At 41.4% G+C, this 25,765-nt stretch overlaps 1 protein-coding gene across 2 annotated transcripts in view; it reads left to right on the plus strand.

Moving 5' to 3' along the window:
* Positions 1 to 23,795, plus strand: part of CEP85 (centrosomal protein 85) — a 48,833-nt gene extending 25,038 nt beyond the window's left edge. For both annotated transcript variants that reach the window (XM_068265478.1, XM_068265477.1), the window contains 6 exons: positions 9,340 to 9,494; positions 9,572 to 9,701; positions 9,775 to 9,825; positions 10,363 to 10,470; positions 12,536 to 12,761; positions 23,483 to 23,795. In XM_068265478.1, coding sequence (XP_068121579.1) covers positions 9,340 to 9,494; positions 9,572 to 9,701; positions 9,775 to 9,825; positions 10,363 to 10,470; positions 12,536 to 12,761; positions 23,483 to 23,643 — 831 coding nt within the window. In that variant the 3' untranslated portion in view covers positions 23,644 to 23,795. The remainder of the gene's footprint in view (positions 1 to 9,339; positions 9,495 to 9,571; positions 9,702 to 9,774; positions 9,826 to 10,362; positions 10,471 to 12,535; positions 12,762 to 23,482) is intronic.
* The last annotated feature ends 1,970 nt before the right edge of the window (positions 23,796 to 25,765 follow it).

Raw genomic sequence — 25,765 nt, forward strand, 5'->3', positions numbered from 1 at the left:
CCTCTGTGAAACTGCTTGTTGCCATTTCTTCACTGTCTGTACTTGTGTACCTTGCACAGTAAAGTCTCAGTAGCAATGGATTGGTGCCTTGTCTACTCTTCCTGTTGGTGGATTATGGACTGTGTTGCTAACAAGTGCACAGAATAGAAATCTGCACACTATATTCCTGTCTGAATTTGGTGCCGACTCTGTACGTTTTTGCCTTTGACACTTTTTTTTTTCAGTTAAGGTTCCTTTTAAAATGTCTACCGTATGGAAGCAGTTAAAAGCTTCACTTGAACGCAGATGTTCAATTATATGCCCATACTTTTGGCTCTGTGGGATCGGTGGCATACCCAGGGAATTTGACACCTGGTGCTGATTTTACAGGGGTGAGGAAAAGGCAGCGGTGTAACTAGAGGGGAGCAATCCCTGTGACTGCAGTGGGGCCCAGAGCTGTAAGGGGGCCCCAATTACTACTTCACTCCCTCTGGTAAAGGAGTCCATCCTTCAGATCAGGTGTTTTTGAGGCTACACTTGTTATGGGTGTGAAAAATGTTGTCTGCACTCATATCATGCCCCTTGCAAAAGGGCCCCCAGGCTGTCAGTGTCACAACTAGGGACTGGCAAGGGAAAGGGGGTGAACATTAGGGCAGGTCCAATAAGTTTTGCTGGGGGACCCCTTGGTTTATAGTTATGCCCCTGGGAAAAGGATGTGGACGGAGCTAACCGTTATGAAACCCTGTACTCTATACAGAGCTGCAGAAGATGTCAGTGCTATATACAGTGGGTTGCAAAAGTATTCGGCCCCCTTGAAGTTTTCCACATTTTGTCATATTACTGCCACAAACATGAATCAATTTTATTGGAGTTCCACATGAAAGACCAACACAAAGTGGTGTACACGTGAGAAGTGGAACGAAAATCCTACATGATTCCAAACATTTTTTTACAAATAAATAACTGCAATTTGGTGTGTGCATAATTATTCGGCCCCCTTTGATCTGAGTGCAGTCAGTTGCCTATAGACATTGCCTGATGAGTGCTAATGACTAAATAGAGTGCACCTGTGTGTAATCTAATGTCAGTACAAATACATCTGCTCTGTGAGGGCCTCAGAAGTTGTCTAAGAGAATATTGGGAGCAACAACACCATGAAGTCCAAAGAACACACCAGACAGGTCAGGGATCAATTTATTGAGAAATTTAAAGCAGGCTTAGGCTACAAAAAGATTTCCAAAGCCTTGAAAATCCCATGAAGCACTGTTCAAGCGATCATTCAGAAATTGAAGGAGTATGGCACAACTGTAAACCTACCAAGACAAGGCCATCCACCTAAACTTACAGGCCGAACAAGGAGAGCGCTGATCAGAAATGCAGTCAAGAGGCCCATGGTGACTCTGGACGAGCTGCAGAGATCTACAGCTCAGGTGGGAGACTCTGTCCATAGGACAACTATTAGTCATGCACTGTACAAAGTTGGCCTTTATGGAAGAGTGGCAAGAAGAAAGGCATTGTTAACAGAAAGCATAAGAAGTCCCGTTTGCAGTTTGCCACAAGCCATGTGGGGCACACAGCAAACATGTGGAAGAAGGTGCTCTGGTCAGATGAGACCAAAATTATACTTTTTGTCCAAAATGCAAAACGCTATGTGTGGCGGAAAAGTAACACTGCACATCACTCTGAACACACCATCCCCACTGTCAAATATGGTGGTGGCAGCATCATGCTGGGGGGGGGGGGGGGGGGTGCATCTCTTCAGCAGGGACAGGGAAGCTGGTCAGAGTTGATGGGAAGATGGATGGAGCCAAATACATGGCAAACTTGGAAGGAAACCTCTTGGAGACTGCAAAAGACTTGAGACTGGGGCGGAGGTTCACCTTCCAGCAGGACAATGACCCTAAACATAAAGCCAGGGCAACAATGGAATGGTTTAAAACAAAACATATCCATGTGTTAGAATGGCTGAGTCAAAGTCCAGATCTAAATTCAATCGAGAATCTGTGGCAAGATCTGAAAACTGCTGTTCACAAACGCTGTCCATCTAATCTGACTGAGCTGGAGCTGTTTTGCAAAGAAGAATGGACAAGGATTTCAGTCTCTAGATGTGCAAAGCTGGTAGAGATATACCCTAAAAGACTGGCAGCTGTAATTGCAGCAAACGGTGGTTTTACAAAGTATTGACTCTGGGCCGAATAATTACGCACACCCCACTTTGCAGTTATTTATTTGTAAAAATTGTTTGGAATGATGTATGACTTTCGTTCCACTTCTCACATGTACACCACTTTGTATTGGTCTTTCACGTGGCATTCCCAAAAAATTGATGCATGTTTGTGGCAGTAATGTGACAAAATGTGGAAAACTTCAAGGGGGCCGAATACTTTTGCAACCCACTGTAAATACAAAATAATAATATTTTAGACTATGACTATGGTACAATTAGATTGTGAGCTGCTCTGAGGACAGTCAGAAATGGGGGGACATGCGTAAGAGGGGGATGCATAGGAGGAGCTGTGGGATAAAGAGTTAGTGGGATCAGACAGAGAGCCTGGTGACAGGAGAAATGGCTGGAGGACATCTCTGCCTGGACTGCAGGCACATGCTGTTAAAAGAAGCCACTAAAATCTGAAAAGAGGAAAGGGTCATGGGAGAAGACAACAGGGTGGGAGGGGGAGCTGGGAAAAGATAAGACTACCTGCAATCAAGCTAATATAAATTGTCTGGAGCTTGCTTCTCTGCTCACTGCAGAAGTTGTCTGTCAGCGCCTGTATCACTGGCTTCTGCAACAGCAGACTGCCCTGCATTATTGATGAATTACTCTTATCAGAATAAATAATCAATAGTCTAGGGCACTCTGGTATTACAGCAGCCAGTGCACATGGCTACTAATGACAGACAACCTCTTAAGCACTAAACACATTTTGCCACCTCTCCCTGCTAATGTTCCAGCTGCAGCACAGCAATCATTCTCTCTCTACTCGCCCTGCTGCTTTGCACATTCACTCACTGCAGGCTGTGTATAGAGAGCAAGGAAACACATTGCCCATGGGACAGGAAGGGGAGCTACATCTAGTGCAGGAAGTAGTACACTCCCCTGCAGTGCCTGCTGCTATTTTCCTGAATGTTGCTGAAAAAAGGTCCCAGGTGGAAGAACTCAGTGACTGCGCACCACTGCGGCCCCCCTAGCCGTGGCTATGCCCGGTGCTGTGAGCACCTGCAACCTTATGGTAGGTACGCCACAATTTCAACATTGTTCTTCAGACATTGCATAACTAGAATGCTTGTAATGAAGATCCCTGCTGGACAGGGTTCTGGATCAGCTTGCAAAAGCAAAGGTGACTATTGGTTAGGTTTAAGTGTGTAGACTGAGAAGGTTAGGAGCATTGCTGTCCAACTGACGGCCCACAAGCCACATCAGGCCTGCTAGCCCCCAGCTCTGTCCAATCCCCCCTCCAAGATCCCTGAAGGCAGGGTGGAGTTATCTTAGCCCACACTGAGCCGGCTGTAAGGAGTGCCAAAATGATGTGAAGTGATGCACACTTTAACCGCATCACCTTGTACTCATTTCTAGTGCTCAAATTGAGGTGGGAGATTTGCAGCCGGAGCTACTGTACTACAGGAGAGGTGGGGGGGGGGGGGCATTGAAAACTGGAGATCGGCCTGGCAGCCCTGCAAATCCTGCAGCTAAAAGTATTCAAGGCATAGACCCTAAACAAGCATATGCAGATCACGTCTTTCTGGTATTCTTGTCCGATCTTACAAGATTAGCTGCATGTTTGATTAACCCCCTTGCCATTCCAATTATTGTGGCAAGGGGGCAGCGCAGCACTTTTTTTTTTTTTTTTAAATCATGTAGCTAGCCTAGCGCTAGCTACATGATAGCCGCTGAGCAGCTGCATCCCCCCACCCACTCTGCTCAAGCAGGAAATCCCGTTCAGAACGGAATTTCCTGCATGGCTTCCCCGTCGCCCTGGCGACGATCGCGATGACGTCATGGATGTCAGAGAGATTCCCGATCCACCCCTCAGCGCTGCCTGGCACTTATTGGCCAGGCTGCGCAAGGGGTCGGGGGAACCCAGCACGACGGGTAGTGGCGGCGATCGAGTTATGCACGCAGCTAGCAAAGTTCTAGCTGCGTGCAATAAAAAAAAATTGTGAAAATCGGCCCAGCGAGCCTGAGCAACCTCCTGCGCAGGTTACCCTGAGCTCAGCTCGGGATAACTGGCAAGGAGGTTAAGGTGTTATTTAGGTACTTAGGCGGCCAAATAGACCAGTAGGGACACCAGGCAACTGGTATTGTTTAAGGGCTCGTTTCCACTATCGCGAATCCGCATGCGTTGAACGCATGCGGATTCGCACATGTAATGCAAGTGGATGGGCCTGTTTCCACTGTAGCGTTGTTGAGGTGCGTTTTTTTTTTTTTTCAGCGGTGAAAAAACGCACAAAAGAGCCGCAGAATTCGCCTGCGAGTGGAATGCATGCGAATCGCATGCAATGTATTTAATAGGGAAATCGCATGCGGTTTTCCCATGCGTTTTACAGGCAGTGACATGGTTAAAATCGCATATACCTTCACCTATGCGAATTCGCGGTAAAAAACGCATGGGGAATCTCATCCGCATGCGATTTCATCAGCGGTGGAATCCAGGCGATTCCGCAATGCAATAGTGGAAACGAACCCTAAAAGAAAATAAATATGACAGCCTCCATATTCTTCTCACTTAAGTTGTACTTTAGGGTTTTGGTGGCAGAACGGATATTCGCATTTAGCCACATACTCTTGAGGAGGTCCTAAGAAATGGCTAATGTTAGTTCTTACAGTGGGATGCGAAAGTTTGGGCAACCTTGTTAATCCAAATGTCAGTTAAATATATCATATAGGAGACACATATAGATATTTGAGACATGAAATGAAGTTTATTGGATTTACAGAAAGTGTGCAATAATTGTTTAAACAAAATGAGGCAGGTGCATAAATTTGGGCACCACAAAAAAGAAATTAAATCAGTATTTAGTAGATCCTCCTTTTGCAGAAATTACGCCCTAAAAGCTTCCTGTAGGTTCCAATGAGTCTGGATTCTGTTTGAAGGTATTTTGGACCATTCTGCTTTTCAAAGCATTTCTAGTTCATTCAGGTTTGATGGCTTCTGAGCATGGACCTCTTTAACTCACACCACATATTTTCAATTATAGTCTGTGGGTCGACTCTGACTGTTTTCACCATTCATCGCTTCTGTCTATCCTAGGTTTTTCTCGGTCTACCACTTTGAGCCTTAAAGGGAAGGTTCAGGGAGGGGATTCAAAAAATAAAAATAAATTTCCACTTACCTGGGGCTTCCTCCAGCCCGTGGCAGGCAGGAGGTGCCCTCGTCGCCGCTCCGCAGGCTCCCGGTGGTCTCCGGTGCCCGACCCGACCTGGCCAGGCCGGCTGCCAGGTCGGGCTCCTCTGCGCTCCATTTCCTGGGACTTCTGCGTCCCACGACGGCGCGATGACGTCATCGGACGTCCGCCGGGCTGTACTGCGCATGCGCAGTACAGCCCGGCGGACGTCCGATGACGTCAGCGCGCCGTCGTGGGACGCAGAAGTCCCAGGAAATGGAGCGCAGAGGAGCCTGACCTGGCAGCCGGCCTGGCCAGGTCGGGCACCGGAGACCACCGGGAGCCTGCGGAGCGGCGGCGAGGGCACCTCCTGCCTGCCACGGGCTGGAGGAAGCCCCAGGTAAGTGGAAATTTATTTTTATTTTTTGAATCCCCTCCCTGAACCTTCCCTTTAACTTGAGGTGCGTACACACATGCGACTATAGTCGTTTGAAACAATCGTTCCCCGATCGTTTCAAACGATGATCGTTTAAAAAAAAAGCAGCCAACGACTATTAAGTCTAACGATGGACGAGCTAGATCGTTAAAAAAGAACGCTCTAGCTTGGCGGATTTTTTCCAACGACGATCATTTGCAAAAGTAGTACATCATTGGAAACGGTCGTTCGTACTAGACTTGACATGCGCATTTCACTATTTCTCCATGGAACTTTTCATTTTTAGGCGCAATAGTTGCTTTTACGTGATGTAACGTTCGTTCTAACGATCTGATCGTTACATACCTTTTAAAACTAACTTTACTTAGGTCGTTCTTTCATCAATGAAAAGTTCGAACGATCGTTGTCGCATGTGTGTGCGTAGCTTTGAACTGAGCCTGTGGTGCTCCATTTCCTCAGTATGTTCCTAACTGTGGAAACAGACAGCTGAAATCTCTGAGCCAGCTTTCTGTATCCTTCCCTTAAACCATAATGGTGAACAATCTTTGCCTTCAGGTCATTTGAGAGTTGTTTTGAGAACCCCATGTTGCTACTCTTCAGAGAAAATTAAGAGGAGGAAAACTTACAATTGACCCCATTAAATATGCTCTCATAATTAGATTCACCTGAATATGTTGGTCAGCTTACCAAGCCAATTTGAGTTCCAATAATTGGTTCTAAAGGTTTTGGAATCAATAAAATAAGTGCCCAAATGTATGCACCTGCCTAATTTTATTTTTAAAATGAATTTGCACTTTCTATAAATCCAATAAACTTAATTTCACTTCTCAAATATCACTGTGTGTCTCCTATATGATCTATTTAACTGTCATTTTTGTATCATAACAACCAACGATTTATACAGGAAAATCATGACCATTAACAAGGTTGCCCAAACTTTTGCATCCCAGTATGTGTGTGTGTATGTACTGTATATATTAATATAATTTTTTTTTTATGGGGGTCTGTGCCCCCCCCCCCCCCCCCTCTCAAAAAATGCCTCTACTCTTCCTGATATCTCTCAAATTAGACAACACATCCCCAGCCCCCCTTTCCTCCCCTTCTGCTCTCATGCCTAGTCAAGGATCTAAAGTTCCATGTGGCTAGAATGTTCAAGAAGTAGATCAAGAACAGGCATCCTGATATCTCATGCCGATGAGTTTTGGGGTTACAACATTACAAGGTGTCCCAGTGTTCCCTGAATTTGCTCTCTGGCATACCAGGCAGAATACTTGAAAGGCTTCATGAAAACTTAGGAATTTACTTTTAATGGGAACCCGAGGTGAGCGGGATAAGGAGCCTGCAGTATTCATTTCCTTTAAAACTATACAAGTTGCCTTGCAGTCCTGCTGATCCTGTGTCTCTAATACTTTTACCCATAGACCCTGAACAAGCATGCAGCAGATCAGGTACTCTAACTCAGGTTTTACTGGGTTAGCCATATGCTTGTTCCAAGGTTTTGACTCGCACAACTTGTGGCAGAAGATCAACTGGCATTGTTTACAAGGAAATGGTATGGCAGCCTCCATATTCCTCTCACCTCAGGCTTCCTTTCAAAGTCTTAGTTCACTCTTCTGGGTATTTTTGTAATTGTCAATAAAGGTTTGAATATTGTGACATTGCTTTGAAATTTTGAAATTTGATGCAGCTGTACCAGAGAAATGTACTAGTGGTCCATGAGGGAAAAAAAGCAGCTGCTAGGGAAAGTGAATATTCTACAGCTAGTAAACCGCTCTAACTTCCCAGAACAGAGCCATCACCTGACCATGCTGCTGCTGGTGTTGAGAGATGCATTTTGTAGCCAGCACTGCAGCTCAGTAACTTGTCAATCTCCTCCTACCCAGTTCTTGTCTGCTTGGTGTGTAATAAGCATTTTATCAATGATGCATGCTACTCAGAAAGCCATGTACCTCTGTTTGCCCTGTTCTGCTTCCAACAAGGGACTATTTCTTACTGATGTCTTTTTTTTTTTTATTTATTATTATTCTTATTATTATTATTCTTCTTATTATTATTATTTAAACCTTTAATACATACACTGGTAGAGTGTGGGAATTATTTCAATGCATGTTTATACAATTAACAGGAAAATAACATTTCATTGCAGCCACACTCATAGAGAGTTAATCTGTTACCAGCAAAGAGAGCAAGAAAAAAAAAGTTTGCCTTCTTTAGGAGGGCTTTTTGGACCTTTGTAGCCCCTTACACACACACCTAGGAGTTCTGGTTCACCATGAGCTTGCTGGGTAATCTATAACTGCAAAGAGAGGAGATCGATCGTGTTAGGTGATCTTCTTCCCAGAAAGACTTGCCCACTTCCAGCCCCTTCATGACTACCTCATATAGGGAAAGAGTTTGGGCAGCAAAGAAAGAACTGGTCTGTCCTTTAAAATTACAAATTTTTCTCTACTGGAAAAAGGAACTACAGGACTCAGCCAGCTGGTACTTTCACTATGTATAAACAGAATTTTGTGCAAGGCTAATTAGTGTAAATTTACTGTTTATATGTAGTAAAATGCACTAGACCTTTAATAGAATTTGCATAAAATGCTTTGTATTGACAGTAGTTGCAGCAGTATTATATGGCTTACATTAAACCTATAATAATCAGCATGTAAGTTAACAAATAAAAATGGGACAAAATTAGGAATGTTTGATGCAGTTCTTTAGATGTGTGGTGCTATACTGAAACATTTAAAACTGTTTGGTAATTTGCTGATGTATAATTTCTTTACTCAGAAATGCTAGTGTTCTTTTCATAAGAATATCTTTTAGACATTTTGCGTTACAGGCCTTCTCTATAAACCATCCACGGATAATAGTCTTGGACATCGGTTTCCTAAACTATTTTATACCTTGCACTTCCTAATAATGACTCGTGTCTTGAATATTCTCTCTCCTCCCCCTAACTATTTGCGTAGTCACAAACGCATCACAGTCCCCTCCAGACCTTACCCTTACCCCAGCCATGATGTCTTCTATCCTCTAAGCAGTCATGGTACTTCTCCCTACATCAGCCAGATTTTCAGACTGCCTGGATACCAGGGCTCTGGAGTCGGTACAAAAATCTTCAGAATCCTCAGTTTATGAAACCACTGACTCAGACTCCAGGTACCCAAAATGGCCCCTTCTCCTTAGTATAATACATACCAGGGCTGTGGATTTTGTATAGCAATCATCAGACTCCAACTCCAGGTACCCAAAATTTTTCGACTCAGACTTCACAGCCCTGCTGGATACTGTCCCCAAGGCCACGCTTTCCTTTATAGCCTGACACTGTAAGGAAGCTGAGCAGCAGACTGCTTCTCTCTCTCTCTCTCTCTCTCTCCCTCAAGTCCCAATGCTGGATTCCTCAGTACCATGTACCTTTCTCCCAAAAGGCACTATGTTTTGCTGTGATACTCCAGAAGGCCCTGGGATTACAACTTGAAGTGCCACATGTTGTCATTGCTGGGCCATACTTTGGATTTGTAGAGTATATGAAGTTCTTTTGGGCATAGTGGGTGATTGGTAAGGTGGACCCCAAGAGGGGAAAAAAACAGCAAATCTGCACTTTGTTACAGGCAAAAGACCTCCATGAGAAGAATTGCCTCCTGACAGAGCAAGTGAGTCACCTGGAGATAAAATTGGGAGAGCTAAGAGCAGCTTTCAGAGAGAATGAAGCTAAACTGGAAGCCAAAGAACTCAAAGAACAGGAACATTTAAATACCATTGAAAGGTACCAAGTACAATCAGTAGTCACCTAGCCTGAGTGTTCACTCTGTCATGTATAATTATTGGAACATACTGTGTTAGTTTACAGAAGGACCTGAAGAAGTTGGAAACAACAGACTGGAAAATGGAAGAGAAGAGGTTGTTAAAGGAGGCAGAAAATTTACAGCGGGAAATAGAAACTCAAAAAAAAGACCAGGAATACCTTAGAAAGGTACCGTACATACTTTCATTGAGAGACAGTCACGGAGGAAATCTCTCCCATGCTGACCAATGTTTGTTTATAGATGGTGGAAAGTCAAAAGAAAAAACTAGAGCAGACGGGCAAAAGAGTAAAGGTAAGAACAATTATTTTATTCAGTAAAATGTAAAAACTATTTACATTTTAGAGACTTTGTCAAAACAGTGTTTGATTCGGTACGGAACAGTTGCATAGAAATGTACTTTTTCAAAATAGTTATTCTAGCTTACATCTAACTAGCGCAAGTGATATATGTGGTGTTAGTTCATAAAGCCTTTGAAGTGCAGAAAAATCAAACGAGAAAATTCCAACTTCAGTACAACAAAATTGTGCCAAAAAGCCACATTTGTCCTGAATTAAAAAAAAAAAACTTGTTTAGACAGATTAAAAAATAAGCAAGATATTTGCACCTGAAGGTATTAAAAACTGAAAAAAGCTCTGGTACTAAGGGGGGTTTAGTATACTTGGTTTGTAGTGGTTAAATGTCTCCTAACCAAATCCTAAATAAGGAGACCTTTTGTTTGCATAGCAGTGGTGATGGCTGCATATGGAGGAGAAAAAAAACCTATAGAAGTTGAAAACTGACAGGCAAAAGGCTATTCTTGTGCACACTAATCCCATCCTTTTCCTGTAGGAGTTGGAAGAACAGCTGTGTCATGAAGAGAGTACAGGTCAGGTCTTAAAGGAAGAATCCCATCAGAAGGAAGCTGCTCTACAACAACTAAAAGCAGCAGTAAAAGAGGTAAGATCAACTATTTGCTTTAAAGAGGAGCTGTTGGGTATAGGGTCTCAGAGAAAAAACACACATATATCAGTAGCTAAATATTGGCTGTACTTGCATTACATATGCATTTCACTGTCCACGTTTGGATTTCACAGAATTTTTATATAGTATTTGCAGAGAATGATGCTCATGGCAGGTTCCATGTTTGTCTGTCTCGTATGAAGCCAAATGTGATGTAATATCCTCCCTCACCTTGCTTCCTGATGATTCGACTCACAAAAAATGGTTCATGATCTGGACAACACTACTGTGTAGTAAATATTAATTAGCAATGTGGCTAGGAACAATAGCGGACTCCTGCAGTATACTCTAATGGAATGTGCCCTGTGAAAAGCACGTTGATTTTTCAGTGCTGGGAGCTTGGCTGCACGAGGTTACAAGCTGCTGTAACATGAGCCTGTAACTTCTCACTGTAAGCAGCCTTAGGGTGGGATAGGTAAATTAAGGGGAGGACCAAGGGAGTTCAGTGGGGAGAAGGAGCCCCAGAATGCTTTGCAGTATCTGTTATGTGGGCTGTCGTTCTTCTCAGGGGCTTGTGAATATACAGCCTTGCTGTTCAGCAAACATCAAAGTAAGAGAGAATTTTAACTTCAGTATTGCCTTTTTGGCTTCCTTCTAAACTGTTTAACACAGGAGAATAGAGGTTTAAATTGGCTTTTGCAGCCTGACAGTTACTCTTTAATCAATTCTTAAAGTTTTTTTCAGTTCAAACAAATAATTGCTGAATACCTAGTAGGCTATTGTACTTTACAAGTTTGAACATTGAAATGAGCCGCCATACTGTATCCGTAGAACAGAAAATCCAAGTCTTACTTGAGCACATCTCCGTTATGTTGGTTCTGAATACTTCAGCGAGCCGAGTAAAACACCATATTATGAAATGACGTAAAATGCATCAATTAAAGTGTCTGAAGTGACATGAGACCTGATTCAAGGCAATTATACATGTACAAACTGCAGAAGAGTAGCAGGTGTTGCACTATTACCGGAATCCATGCGTTACCATAGCAATGCAAGATTTACCCTACCACTAAAGGTGGCCACTAACAATACTATCTTTTTCATCCAATCTTACGTCTATGTAATGTAACATAATTCCTATAGTAAACATTCAATATATTCACTCAGTTTTCTCTTCTACTACATAGATTTGGTAAGATTTAATGAAAAAGATTGTACCGTTAGTGACCACCGTTACACTGCCACTATCAAGTGTTGCTTACCAGGGTCTCCACTGCTACCCAGAGTTACACAGCAGCCAAACTCCACCATCTCGGTCATTGCTGCTTCCTGGAGTTTGGATACTTAGTAGTCGAATCTCTGGTACTAATGACCACAGCCTAGGTTCGGCTATACTATTGCTGAACTCCCGACGCCTGCATCCAAATTACCCTCCACAGGCGCAATATAAATTAAAATGCATTGGTCCCTATAGTAGTGCCCAATTTGTGGCGTTCATCACAGCCCAATTCAATGTCCGTTTTGTTTTGGTCACTCCACACACATTTCAGTCCACAATGGTGTATGTAAGATACATTTTTACCAGTCTTTCTGTATGCAGTCATAATCTTGGATACTGTACCTCGTGATACACAAAACACTACCAGTACCTTGGCTAGTGAAGTGCCCATAATATAAACATCAATAATTTGGCAACATTAAAATTCTATCAGTTCAGACATTATTTACTCACAGCTGCACAAAATGCTGCCTTAGCGACAAATTATTTTTGCAACATGTAGTCGAGCTATATAGGAAGCTGTATTACACAAGAAAGTAGGCGTCAACCTACAAACTCTAGCAAATCTGTTAATGAGGGCCTGTGCCTAGGTATGTCTTTGAAACCATCTCAAAAAGGCCAATAGCTTTAAAACCATTTCTATATGTGAAATGGTTAAATAATAATGTACAGCTATGGTAATGATTTTGTCAGGTTTCAGTAAGCTGATATGACCAGTGAGTAACTGGCAATCGCCATTTTACATTGTACATTTTCACTAGATTAAGCAGGTTATTTTTTCAGTTGGCAGCACAAAACCAAGACTTGATGGAGCGCAATGTTACCCTGCAAGAGCAATTGCGACTATCTTGTGTAAAGGAGCAGCCTACACAGAATGAGGCTACCCAGCTTTTCAAACTTTATAAAGAGATGAATCGTTGCCAGAAGGACCTAAGAACCATCTGTAGTCTGCTGAGACAAAGAACACAGGGCTCAGACCCCAATCTGTCCATGCTACTAGGAGTACATTGTAAGTAACACTAAAAATGTCATATATTTTTTTTTATAAAGTATTGATATGTTTCAGAGCCGTTTTAAAGCCCAACTTGACCCAAAATGAAAGCTGCTAAATTGTGAAAGCATGCGTTTTGATTGCTATAAGTAATACTTTGAGCATTGCATTTTCTAATTTAACCCTTTCAGTGCTAAGACTCTCGCCCCTTCACCACTTGACCACTGAGGGTTTTTACCCCTTTAGGACCAGAGCAATTTTCACCTGTCAGCGCTCCTCCCATTCTTTCACCAATAACTTAATCACAAACACATGATCTATATCTTGTTGTTTTTGCCACCAATTAGGCTTTCTTTGGGAGGTACATTATGCTAAGAATTATTTTATTCTAAACACATTTTAATTGGAATAATAAGGTAAAAAAATCATTATTTCTCAGTTTTCTGCTATAATTCAGTTATAGTGTTAAAATAAAACGTTCTACTGTGGATAAAATCCACACATTTTATTTGCCCATGTGTCCCTGTTATTGCAACTTTTTAAAATATTTCCTAAGTACAATGTATGGCGCCAATATTTTATTTGGAAATAAAGGTGCATTTTTCCAGTTTTGTTTCCATCACTAATTATAAGCCCACAAATTAAAAAAAAGTTATATACTATCTTCACATAAAAAAAAGCTCAGTCCCTAAAGCAACTTTTTTTTTTTTTATGTAAATAGTGTTTGGGTACTATATGGGAGTGTGGGAGGGAAATTGTTAATTTTAGATGTAAATGTAGGTATTTTTATTGAATAAAATGTTTTTTGATGTAGTTTTACTATTTGGCCACAAGATGTCCTCAGTCATTATTTCTGATTCACGTCTGTAAGGATGTGAATCAGAGGTAATGTGTGGCACAGTAACAGGAAGATGCAATGAATGCAGGCATCTCATAGACGCCGGCGTTCATTGAATCAGGGACTTAGATTAATGAATGGGAACTGCGGAATTACTGTGATTGGCTCACAGTGATCATAGGGTCAGGGGCCAAGGAAACTGGTGCCTGAACGGCATACTGAGCTCAGCTATCAGAAAGCAAAGTTCAGTGGCGGGAGTGCGTGGCGTTGGGAGATTGAAATCCATGCTGTGGCAGGGATGGAGCTGTAAACCGTATGTACGTTTCAGTAACTTGGTCAAAGCGTGAAAATTTTTTGCTGGGTTTACCTGAAGCTGTACACACCTATCTCTACAGACACAAGATCCTTTTGGTTTGCTGGTTTTCTGTTCAGAAAGTGGGGTCTTTAGTTCAGACTTCCTATGAATTCCAAGTCTACAGCATGTTGTGATATACAGTGGGTTGCAAAAGTATTCGGCTCCCTTGAAGTTTTCCACATTTTGTCATATTACTGCCACAAACATGAATCAATTTTTTGGAATTCCACATGAAAGACCAACACAAAGGGGTGTACACATGAGAAGTGGAACGAAAATCATACATGATTACAAACATTTTTTTACAAATAACTGCAAAGTGGTGTGTGCATAATCATTCGGCCCCCTTTGATCTAAGTGCAGTCAGTTGCCTATAGACATTGCCTGATGAGTGCTAATGACTAAATAGAGTGCACCTGTGTGTAATCTAATGTCAGTACAAATACAGCTGCTCTGTGAGGGCCTCAGAGGTTGTCTAAGAGAACATTGGGAGCAACAACACCGTGCAGTCCAAAGAACACACAAAGACAGGTCAGGGATCAAGTTATTGAGAAATTTAAAACAGGCTTAGGCCACAAAGATTTCCAAAGCCTTGAACATCCCACGGAGCACTTTTCAAGCGATCATTCAGAAATGGAAGGAGTATGGCACAACTGTACACCTACCAAGACAAGGCCATCCACCTAAACTCACAGGCCGAACAAGGAGAGCGCTGATCAGAAATGCAGTCAAGAGGCCCATGGTGACTCTGGACAAGCTGCAGAGATCTACAGCTCAGGTGGGAGACTCTGTCCATAGGACAACTATTAGTCATGCACTGCACAAAGTTGGCCTTTATGGAAGACTGGCAAGAAGAAAGGCATTGTTAACAGAAAGCATAAGAAGTCCCGTTTGCAGTTTGCCACAAGCCATGTGGGGGACACAGCAACCGTGTGGAAGAAGGTGCTCTGGTCAGATGAGACCACAATGGAACTTTTTGGCCAAAATGCAAAACACATTGGCTTCAATTCATCAAAGGGTGTTCGATAACAAAACCCCAGTCCTTAAAATACCGCATTCGGTATTTTACACTTCACTGTGCTAATTCATCAATATTTTCCCATATGTGGTAGAGGTTCGTTAAGTTACCGAAGTACTTAGGCTTCAGTTCATCAAAGGCTGTTAGATAACAGCAGAGTGGTGCAGAGCAGCTTGGAATGTCTGTGTTGTTACAAGCTGATAACAATAGAAGGCATCCAGACATCCCTTTATGTAAACGTGTTATATTTACTGTTACTTATACTGCCTCTGCTGCTCTGAATCTGTCCATCAGTGTTTCTTAACATTTTACTTATTTGCCACAACCTAGATAAACTTCCTGGAGACATTACAAATGCCATGCTTGGTGATTTCACCACTTGCATCTTTGCATATTCAAACAGGGACTCAAAGGGTTAAACGACCGAAGGACATCTGGGGATATCTTTTGTCCCGTTCTCTCTGCTCACTGCCTGGGGGGTCTGGAAGCTTGTGTGAAGAAGCCTGTGTGACCTATCAGCTCCTATCAGCGGCACTTGCAGGAGAACAGGGGCTGTTTCTATTGGCTGCCTGCTCCTGCAATCGTGAAACATTCACACAGAAGGCTTTCGAAGCCTGTAACGACAGGGGAGAGCTGGAGATAAACACCGAATGTGCTAGCGAATGTGGCAACCTTGATGAATTAACATTTACTGACATTTGCTGACATGTGTTGAGCACAAGTCGGTAATTTATCTCATTGCTCTGTGATTTCAGCTTCTTATTCGGTAACAGCTTTGATGAATTAACATTTTCTTAAGTGCTCCGTTAACTCAGCTGTTTTCAGCATTACCGAATGCAGTAATGCTTGATGAATTGAAGCCTATGTGTGGCAGAAAACTAACACTGCACATCACTCTGAACACACCATCCCCACTGTCAAATATGGTGGTGGCAGCATCATGCTCGGGGGGGGGGTGCATCTCTTCAGCAGGGACAGGGAAGCTGGTCAGAGTTGATGGAAAGATGGATGGAGCCAAATACATGGCAAACTTGGAAGAAAACCTCTTGGAGTCTGCAAAAGACTTGAGACTGGGGCGGAGGTTCACCTTCCAGCAGGACAATGACCCTAAACATAAAGCCAGGGCAACAATGGAATGGTTTAAAACAAAACATATCTATGTGTTAGAATGGCCCAGTCAAAGTCCAGATCTAAATCCAATCGAGAATCTGAGGCAAGATGTGAAAACTGCTGTTCACAAACGCTGTCTATCTAATCTGACTGAGCTGGAGCTGTTTTGCAAAGAAGAATGGACAAGGATTGTGCAAAGCTGGTAGACACATACCTTAAAAAGACTGGCAGCTGTAATAGCAGCAAAAGGTGGTTCTACAAAGTATTGACTCAGGGGGCCGAATAATTACGCACACCCCACTTTACAGTTATTTATTTGTAAAAAATGTTTGGAATGATGTATGATTTTCGATCCACTTCTCACACATACACCACTTTGTATTGGTCTTTCACGTAGAATTCCAATAAAATTGATGCATGTTTGTGGCAGTAATGTGACAAAATGTGGGAAACTTCAAGGGGGCCGAATACTTTTGCAACCCACTGTAATTGTAACTGCCACAGGCTTTCACCTGTCTCTTGTGAATAAATATAAATTTGGATTAGGTGGGTGGTGTACAATACTATAAGAAAAACAAAACCGTGAAAACTATTGCCATACTCCATACTTGTCACCTCCTCCTGATTGATCCACCCGCCAAAGAAGGCAGAAAACAAGCTGCAGTGCATGTTGTGCATATTTGTGCATATTTCTCATGAAAAAGGTATTTTCTGTACACAGTATAGACAATTATCAACCGGATTGCTATTAGAATTACCTTGTTACTTTATAGGTAAAGTTGGGCTTTAACAAAATTGCACACATGGTTGCACTCCCTCCCCACTGCACACCTCACGTTTGGGTGTGGCATGTAGGAATTGGGTTAAATCTTCATAGAAACCCACCATTGCACAGCAACAGTTTCTCCATACAAGTTTGAGGAATGAACAGTTGAAATATTAACACTTTTTTCATGCTGCAAGAATCCTTTGAACATGCGTTGGTTTGGGTAAAGATTTGGCACAGCAGAAATGTGCGCCAACTCAGTTAAAGGGACTCCGAGCAGTGCAGAAACTATGGAAAGATGCATATAATTTTAAAGCTCTCTTTCTCCTCTTTCCAATGATATATAAACCGCCGCCCTACGCTATTTAGTTTTCGCTATTTTCGCGATTGAAATTGCCACGGCGGCGATTTCAATCGCGAAAATAGAGAAAACTAAAAGGCGTAGGGCAACGATTTAGGTGTCGCCAGAAAAAAGAAAGAGAGCTTTAAAATGATATCCATCTTTCCATAGTTACTTGTATTACACAGGGCAACTTTTTCCTAAGGGCAGCAGCTCCATTCTGCTGAATGGAGCTGCTGACACTGGGGAAAGTGTCGTCCTGTGTAATACAATGTAACTATGGAAAGATGGATATCATTTTAAAGCTCTCTTTCTCCTCTTTCTGGCGACACCTAAATCGTCGCCCTACGCCTTTTAGTTTTCTCTATTTTCGCGATTGAAATCATGGCCGCGGCAATTTAAATCGCGAAAATAACGAAAACTAAAAAGCGTAGGGCGGCGGTTTATAAATCATTGGAAAGAGGAGAAAGAGAGCTTTAAAATGATATATATCTTTCCATAGTTTCTGCACTGCTCGGAGTCCCTTTAAGCTGCACAGCTCTCCTCATTAGCTAGCTCAGCTAAATGATGCTGTGTTCATCAGCATTTTCCCTGCTTTCCCCTCATTTTTCTGTTATCAAATACTCCCTTTTTGTGAGTGTCTGCTTTCTATATGGCACCATCCCTTTGCTGATCTTCAAAACCATTGTTTTATCAGTCATATCACAAGTACAGTGTTGATGCTAAAATCTGTTTTAGGCCTCTTGCACACTACATGCAATTCCGATTTGCAATTTTGAATAAGTACTGCATGCTGCAATTTTTATGCGGGTGTTTTTTTTTTTTCTTAGCATCCAGAGAAAATTGGAATTGCAAATCGGTATTACAAATCTGATTTTGCCGGGGGCCTTAAAGGTGTTCTTATGGGTCGAAAGATTTGCCTGGAATTGTATTCATTTTTAAGATGGTCTGAAACTGTTGGTGTGCAGCACTGAATGAGGTATTAACCCTCCCCTATTGTATTGCGAACAAGTGAGAAAACGTATGCAGATTCCCAAATGGTATATTATTGCTGCGGACTATGGCAGCTGGAGATATCCCTGCATTCCTATTGCCTATGACAGTGTTTCTAAAACCTGTCCTTGTCACTCCTCAATGGTGCTTGTTTTGCAGGCAATTTAACCTATGCACAGGTAGGGGGTAATTTTAGATTCTCAGCTAGGTGGATACCACCTAGCTGAGACACTGATTACCTCACTTGTGCATAGGTGAGGTTGCCTGCAAAACATCCACCATTGGGGAGTGAGAAGGACAGGTTTGAGAAACCCTTTCCTATGACACCAGAAGTGTATGAAAATCTCAGAGGTAAGCCCAAACACATATTTTAGTTTTCAAACAATCTCTTTATTGAAATAATAGACAGAGTAGAAAACATTATAATGAATGAGCATAACATACATTCAATGCATAAAATACAATACAATGGATCAAGTTCATCAGAGCAGTCCCAAGCACAAAATTAGGCATAAACAAATCTGGAGTAGCTAAGGTACAGATATGAGCATACTAACCAACTACAGTTGTTGAGGTATAACAGCGGTCCGGTCACATTACTAAAATAATAGTAAATCGTCTAGTGGTTGCATCACAGCAGTCACAGGGAAACAAATTTTATATATTGAGGTTGGTAACCTGAATACCTCTGTGGTCTAGCCACTGGTTCCAAGTTTTATGGAATTGGGTGGGGGGAGGGTTAATTTTTAGCTAGTATTTTTTTTCTGAGAGCATGGTAGAGTCTACCTTATTAATGATGGCTTTAAAGAGACTCTGTAACAAAAATGTCAGCCTTATTTCTTCTATCCTATAACTTCCTATACCTGTTCTAATGTGGTCTGGATTACTGCAGGCTTTCCTAGTTGCACAGTGGCTATATTATCTATGTTATATAATCTAATCTTCTTTCCTCTGACGGCTTTGTCGGGCTCAGGCACTCAGGCTGGAATGTGCTGTTCTGCTGTGATAGGATAGAAGCTATACACACCCTCTCCAGGCCCCCTGCAGTCTCTATGTGAGCCACAGACTGAGCTCCTCTCAGCCTATCACATGCCATGTCTTGTTTGTAAACACTGCCTAAAACTGGCAATTACAAGCCAGGATTGCAGCAGGGAGTAGCAGAAACAGCACAGGGGGGCCCAGGAGAACATAATGAATAGAATAATATGCTTTTTATTGTAAGAATTTTAGAGTATAGATTCTCTTTAACTACTTTCGCCTCCTGGACGTACTAGCTACGTCCAGGAGGCCATGTGGCGCGCTCCCGCGGCCGATTGTGCGCATGCACGCGTGCTCCCGGCCCGCGGTTCGTTAGCCAGGCAATCAGTGAATCGGGCTATGGTGCCCGATCACTGATTCCTCTGCCCCGCAGAAAAAGCGACCGCTTCTCTCGGAAGCTTCGCTTTTTCTGACTCTTACGTCTCCCTACGTCCCTCTAAGCGTACGTGTTATGCTTAGAAGTGACGTCCTGTAAATATGGCTGCCATCTTGTGGCCAAAAAGTAAAACTACAGCTACACACAAAAAATAAATAAAACAAACCTATATTTACATTCAAAAAAATTACTTTTTATAACCCACCCTCCCAAAAATACCCAAATAAAATGTATAATAATAATAAAAAAAAATACAATAAAAAAAAACACAAATATTTACCTAAGGGTCTAAACTTTTTAAATATCTATGTAAAGATTAATTTATTTATTTTTATTATAAGCTTGTTAATAGTGATGGATGCAAAATGGAAAAAAAATGCACTTTATTTCCAAATAAAATATTTTCGCCATACATTGTGATAGGGACATAATTTAAATGGTGTTATAACCGGGACCAATGGGCAAATACAATACGTGGGTTTTAATAATGGAGGCATGTATTATTTTAAAACTATAATGGCCAAAAACTGAGAAATAATAATTTTTTTTAGTTTTTTTCTTATTCTTCCTGTTAAAATGCATTTACAGTAAAGTGGCTCTTACCAAAATGTACCCCCCAAAGAAAGCCTAATTGGTGGCGGAAAAAACAAGATATAGATCAGTTCTTTGTGATAAGTAGTGATAAAGTTATAGGCTAATAAATGGGAGGTGAACATTGCTCGGATGCATAAAGTGAAAACGACTGAGGGCTGAAGTAGTTAAGTGACAGCTTATTGGATTTCTAGTAGGTTGCAACTTATATTTTAGTAGCATTTGCTACATGTTGTATTAGCCTATGGTTTGGGTGTCTAGTTCTGGGGCTTTTATGGCCTACGAGTAGGACTTTCAGGTCTTTCATGAGGGCCCTATGAAAGACCTTGGAGATCTTAGAGAGCTCTGTCCCACAATTGGGAGACCTGCGGGCAGTACCACTAAATGTGTGCTAGATTTTGTGAGGCCCCACAATCTCTGAAGCATGGCGATAAATCTGAATTCCCCATGAGATATAGTCTGTCAGGGTCAGGTAGGTCCTATACAGCAGGTGAAGGGAGACTTTGATGGCCATATTGTTTAGGTTACCTTTAGCTAGTGCTTCAAGGGAGTCGCTACCCCCCCCCCCCCCCCCCCCCCAATCTGTTGTTGTTTGGATGCTCAAAAATGTTTTCCCATTGAGACATGTAAGGAAGTTTATTGGTGCTCGGCTGTTTGTGTATAAGTTAAGGGAGGAAGAGTTCACTTATCTGGCTAATAGAGGGAGTAGCTGGCCCTGAAATTTTTTGTAGAATAGAGTAGAAAGACTGGTGATTTACCTATTCGATGCAAACAGATTTTCTTAAAGGAATTGTCAGGCAAAAAAAAAAAGTTTCACTTACCTGGGGCTTCTACCAGCCCCATGCAGCCATCCGGTGTCCTCGTAGTCACTCACTGCTGCTCCAGTCCACCGCCGCCAGCTAGTTTAATTTTTGACGACCTCTGGGTCGGCAGGCCGCATTGCGTACATTTTTATGCATTCCTACTGGTGCAGGAACATGAACACATACATTTTTTTAGCATTAGCGGTGCAATTTGAAATTTGTTGGCAGTCAAGATCCGCATGTTCAGGGTGGTAGAGTCCAGGAGTCACAGCAATTTTGGGTACCTGGAGTCAGAGTTGGTGGTTTCATAAACTGAGTCGGATGCTTTTTGTACCAAATCCACAGCTCTGGTAAGTATTTGACTGAGGAGTCTGAGCCATTTAGGTTACCTGGAGTTGGAGTCAGACGGTGGTTTCATAAACTGAGGAGTCAGATGATTTTTGTACTGACTCCACAGCCCTGCTCATGGTTCAAAACTGCTTCATGTCAAGTCTGAGTGTATAAACCCTGCACTAGACCTCCATACTAGCTGTCCTTCTCTGCTCCTGCATGTCACTGGTGCATGATCAAGCAGCTTTTACTACATTATAACCTAGCCTTAAAGGGAACCTTAACTGAGAGGGATATGGATGTTTCCTCTTAAATAATACCAGTTGCCTGGCAGTCCTGCTGATCTCTTTAGCTGAAGTAGTGGCTGAATCACAGACTTGAAACAAGCATGCAGCTAATCCAGTCTGACTTCAGTCAGAGCACCTGATCTTCATGCTTGTCCAGGGGCTGTGGCTGAAAGTATTAGAGACACAGGGTCAGCAGGTGAGTCAGGCAACTGGTATTATCTTAAAAGGAAAAATACATATCCCTCTCAGTTTAGGTTCCCTTTAAAGGAGCACTTGCAAAAAAATTGTAAAATTTCAAATTATGCATAAATACACCTTTCTCCCAGATTAAAATGGACTTTAAAGTGAACCAGAGACGAAGCACCCTCATGTATTTTACCATATATATCAGTGGGAACATCAGAGAAAACCCCTCCCCTTCTCTGTTTCATCCTTCACTGTTCAGCCTGCTTCTAATCAGCCCTGATAAAATCCCTGACTAAGCATTCAGACTGGCTTTGCTCAGGAATCATTATAGCTGAGTCATTATAGCAGAGTCAGAAGGGGGCAGGCCATATATGCATTTCCTTACAAATAATATCAATTACCCGGCAGACCTGCTAACCTTTCTGGCATTCAGGTGTCTGAATCAGTAAGTGCGTTTTTTTTAAATAAATAAGAATCTCCCTTGAAGATAACTAGGCAAAACCTGTCAGATTTTCAGTAACTACTGTAAGTGACAGCAACATAGGGAAAAAGTATAGTGTATTTTACTGTGGGAGAAATAAACATTTTATATGTACAGTGCATCTGGAAAATATTCATGGCGCATAACTTTTTTCCACTTTTTTTTTTTTTTTTTTTTTTTTGGTACAGCCTTATTCCAAATTAGATTTAAATTCATTTTTTCTTCAGAATGCTACACCGAACACCCCATAATGACAACTTGAAAAAAGTTTTTTTACTTGAGGTTTTGGCAAATTTTATTAAAACCAACCTTATGGTCTGGGAGTCCTTCAGGTGCCATATGCCTTTTACTAAGGAGGGGATTCTGTCTGGCCACTCTACCATACAGGCCTGATTGGTCGATTACTGCAGAAATGGTTGTCTCTCTGGAAGGTTCTCCTTTCTCTGGAGCTCTGACAGTGACCATCAGATTCTTGGTTACCTCCCTAAGGCCATTATCTCATGATCGCTCTCGGAAGAGTCCTGGTGGTTTTAAACTTCTTCTACTTACGAATGTTGGAGGCCACTGTGCTCATTGGGATTATCAAAGCAGCAGAAATTTTCCCTTTTAACTTTCCCCAGATTTTTGCCTCAAGACAATCCTGTCTCAGAGGTCTACAGACAATTCCTTTTACTTCATGGTTGGTTTGTGCTCTGACATGAACTGTAAACTGTGGGATCTTTATATAGACAGGTGTGTGTGCCTTTCTAATTCATGTCCTATCAAATGAATCTACCTCAGCTGGACTCTAAGCTGCAGAAACATCTCAAGGATGATCAGGGGAAACATGAGGCGCCTGAGCTCAATTTTGAGCTTCATGGCAAAGGCTGTGAATACATGTGCTTTTTCAACTTTTTTTTTTTTTTATAAATTTGCAAAAAATCTCAAACTTTTCTCACGTTGTCATTATGGGGTGTTGTGTAAATAATTCTGAGGAAAAATCTAATCCATTTTGTAATAAGGTTGTAAGATAAAATGTGGAAATGTGGAAAAAAGTGATAAATGCCTCTGCATGTTTTCCATTCTCTCCATACCCCAAACTATTTTGCACAAATTAAGATTTGGCTTTTTACTGAAGACCCCTGTTTTATACTTGAGTATAATTCCACATTCTGTATATCTGTCATATTAATATTTTTCACCTCTGTATTATTTCTCTTATAATATAGTATTTATTTTCTTTAATAGCTACACCAATTTCAGAAGACCAAGAAGAACCAATGGACTTGCTGTCTCTTGAAAGGTATGTGAAGGGGGTGGAGCAGCTGAAGAATGACATTGAAGATCTGCGCACTACCATAAGTGATCATTATGCACAGGACATGGGAGAACACTGTATTACACAGTGACTGATACATTCACAGCTGCTCGGTACCACTGTTGTGTTGATGCACAAGACACTTGAAAGTCCTGGGAACTTGTTTTACAGTCTGCAAAGCAGACTTCAGTCTTCACAATAAAGCATTATGTTGGAGGACCCTAACATTTTGTGGAGAAGAAACTAAGCGCATTTCTTGGATTTATTTACAGAGTGAAACTATGGATTTATGACAGCACTTTTATACCTGGAGCCTATGCGGTTATATCATGTGTAACATAATTCAGTTGTTTTCTCTTTACTTTGATCAAATAAACTATTTCATGCATTTTGTAATAATTATTTAGTAGGTTTTTTTTAACAGTATTTTGGTGACATGTACTGAAAAAGGTAAACTCCAGAATGAACAAGCTGCCTGCAAGCTTTTTTTTTGTGTGGTTACCATTCTGCAGAATACGGTCAAACTGTTGGCATGCCTCTGATATGTAACATAATCCTCCCTTCTCTGTTCAATTCAGATCTATTCCAGAGGAGGATTTGGGATGATCCAAAATGAATAAGGTTGGATGAAAAGTGTGTCCCCATGCATACCTCTTGCATTTTTATTTAATTTTTTTGCACTTAAAGGACACCTGAAGTGAGAGGAATATGGAGGCTGCCATATTTATCATCTTTTAAACAATGCAAATTGCCTAGCTGTCCTGCTGATCCTCAGCCTCTAATACTTTTAGCCATAGATCCTGCAGTCTAATTTTTTTTTTTTTCTTGACTGAAGTCTGTATTTGTTTCCGGTGTGTGCTTCAGACACTACTAATGCATGAAATATCAGCAGGATATCGGGTAACTGGTATTGTTTAAAAGGAAATAAATATGGCAGCCTCTGTATACCTCTCCCTTCAGGTGTGCTTTAAGTACAGTTTGTCCACATTATACAGAACTACAACCCAACACACCCTAGGGTTGATGTTGTATGATTCACACTCTTGTTTAGACCAGATATGTCACATATGATCGAAGTGGAGCTTATGTATTCTGCACTATTGCTGTGTTCTAGGCCTGTTGCTTAAAGGGAACGAGAGGTGAGAGGAATACAGAAGCAGCCATTTTTATTCTCTAAACAATGCCAGTTGCTTGACTTCTGTCTTAATGCTCTGCCTCTAATAAAGGGCTGCTTTAGATTTTACTCATGAGGTAAATTATCAAACATTTGATAAAGTGCTCGATAAAGCTTAGTGAATTGAGGCCATTGTCAGTAGAAAATGGTGAGCTTCTGAGAGGAACTGATGGCAAGGTAACTATGTAATGTTCATTTGAAGTTTCCTCATGTGTTTGTTATAAATAATTTTACTCAGTTCAGGTTCCCTTTAACCACTTCACCACTGAGGGGTTTTACCCCTTGAGCACCAGAGCAATTTTCACCTTTCAGCGCTCCTTCCATTCATTCGTCTATAACTTTATCATTACTTATCACAATGAAATTAACTATATCTTGTTTTTTCCGCCACCAATTAGGCTTTCTTTAAGTGGGACATTATGCCAAGAATTTTTATTCTAAATAGGTTTTAATGGAAAAATAGGAAAAATGTGGGAAAAAATTAATTATTTTTCAGTTTTCGGCCATTATAGTTTTTAAATAATGCATGCTACTGTAATTAAAACCCATGAAATGTATTTGCCCATTTGTCCCGGTTATAAAACCGTTTAAATTATGTCCCTATCACAATGTTTGACGCCAATATTTTATTTGGAAATAAAGGTGCATTTTTTTCAGTTTTGCGTCCATCCCCAATTACAAGCCCATAGTTTATAAAGTAACAGTGTTGTACCCTCCTGACATAAAAATGTAAAAAGTTCAGTCCCTAAGGTAACTATTTATGTATTTTTTTTAATTGTAAAGTCTTTAATTTTTTTTTTTTTTTAATTACAAAAAAAGGGGAGTGTGGGAGGTAATGAGTTAATTTTTTGTGTATAAGTAATGAATTTGTATGTGAAAAATGATTTAGGGTGTAGTTTTACTATTTGGCCACAAGATGGCAACAGTAACTTTTTGTTTAATGCGACCTCCAAGCGTCCTTCCGGAACGCTTGGAGGAAGTACTAGGAGGCTGGGTAAGTTTTTTTTTTTTTTTTTTTTTTTTTTTTTTTTTCTCTCTC

The sequence above is a fragment of the Hyperolius riggenbachi genome, chromosome 2 (assembly GCF_040937935.1).
Source record: "Hyperolius riggenbachi isolate aHypRig1 chromosome 2, aHypRig1.pri, whole genome shotgun sequence".
In the NCBI taxonomy this organism is placed as follows: Eukaryota; Metazoa; Chordata; class Amphibia; order Anura; family Hyperoliidae; genus Hyperolius; species Hyperolius riggenbachi.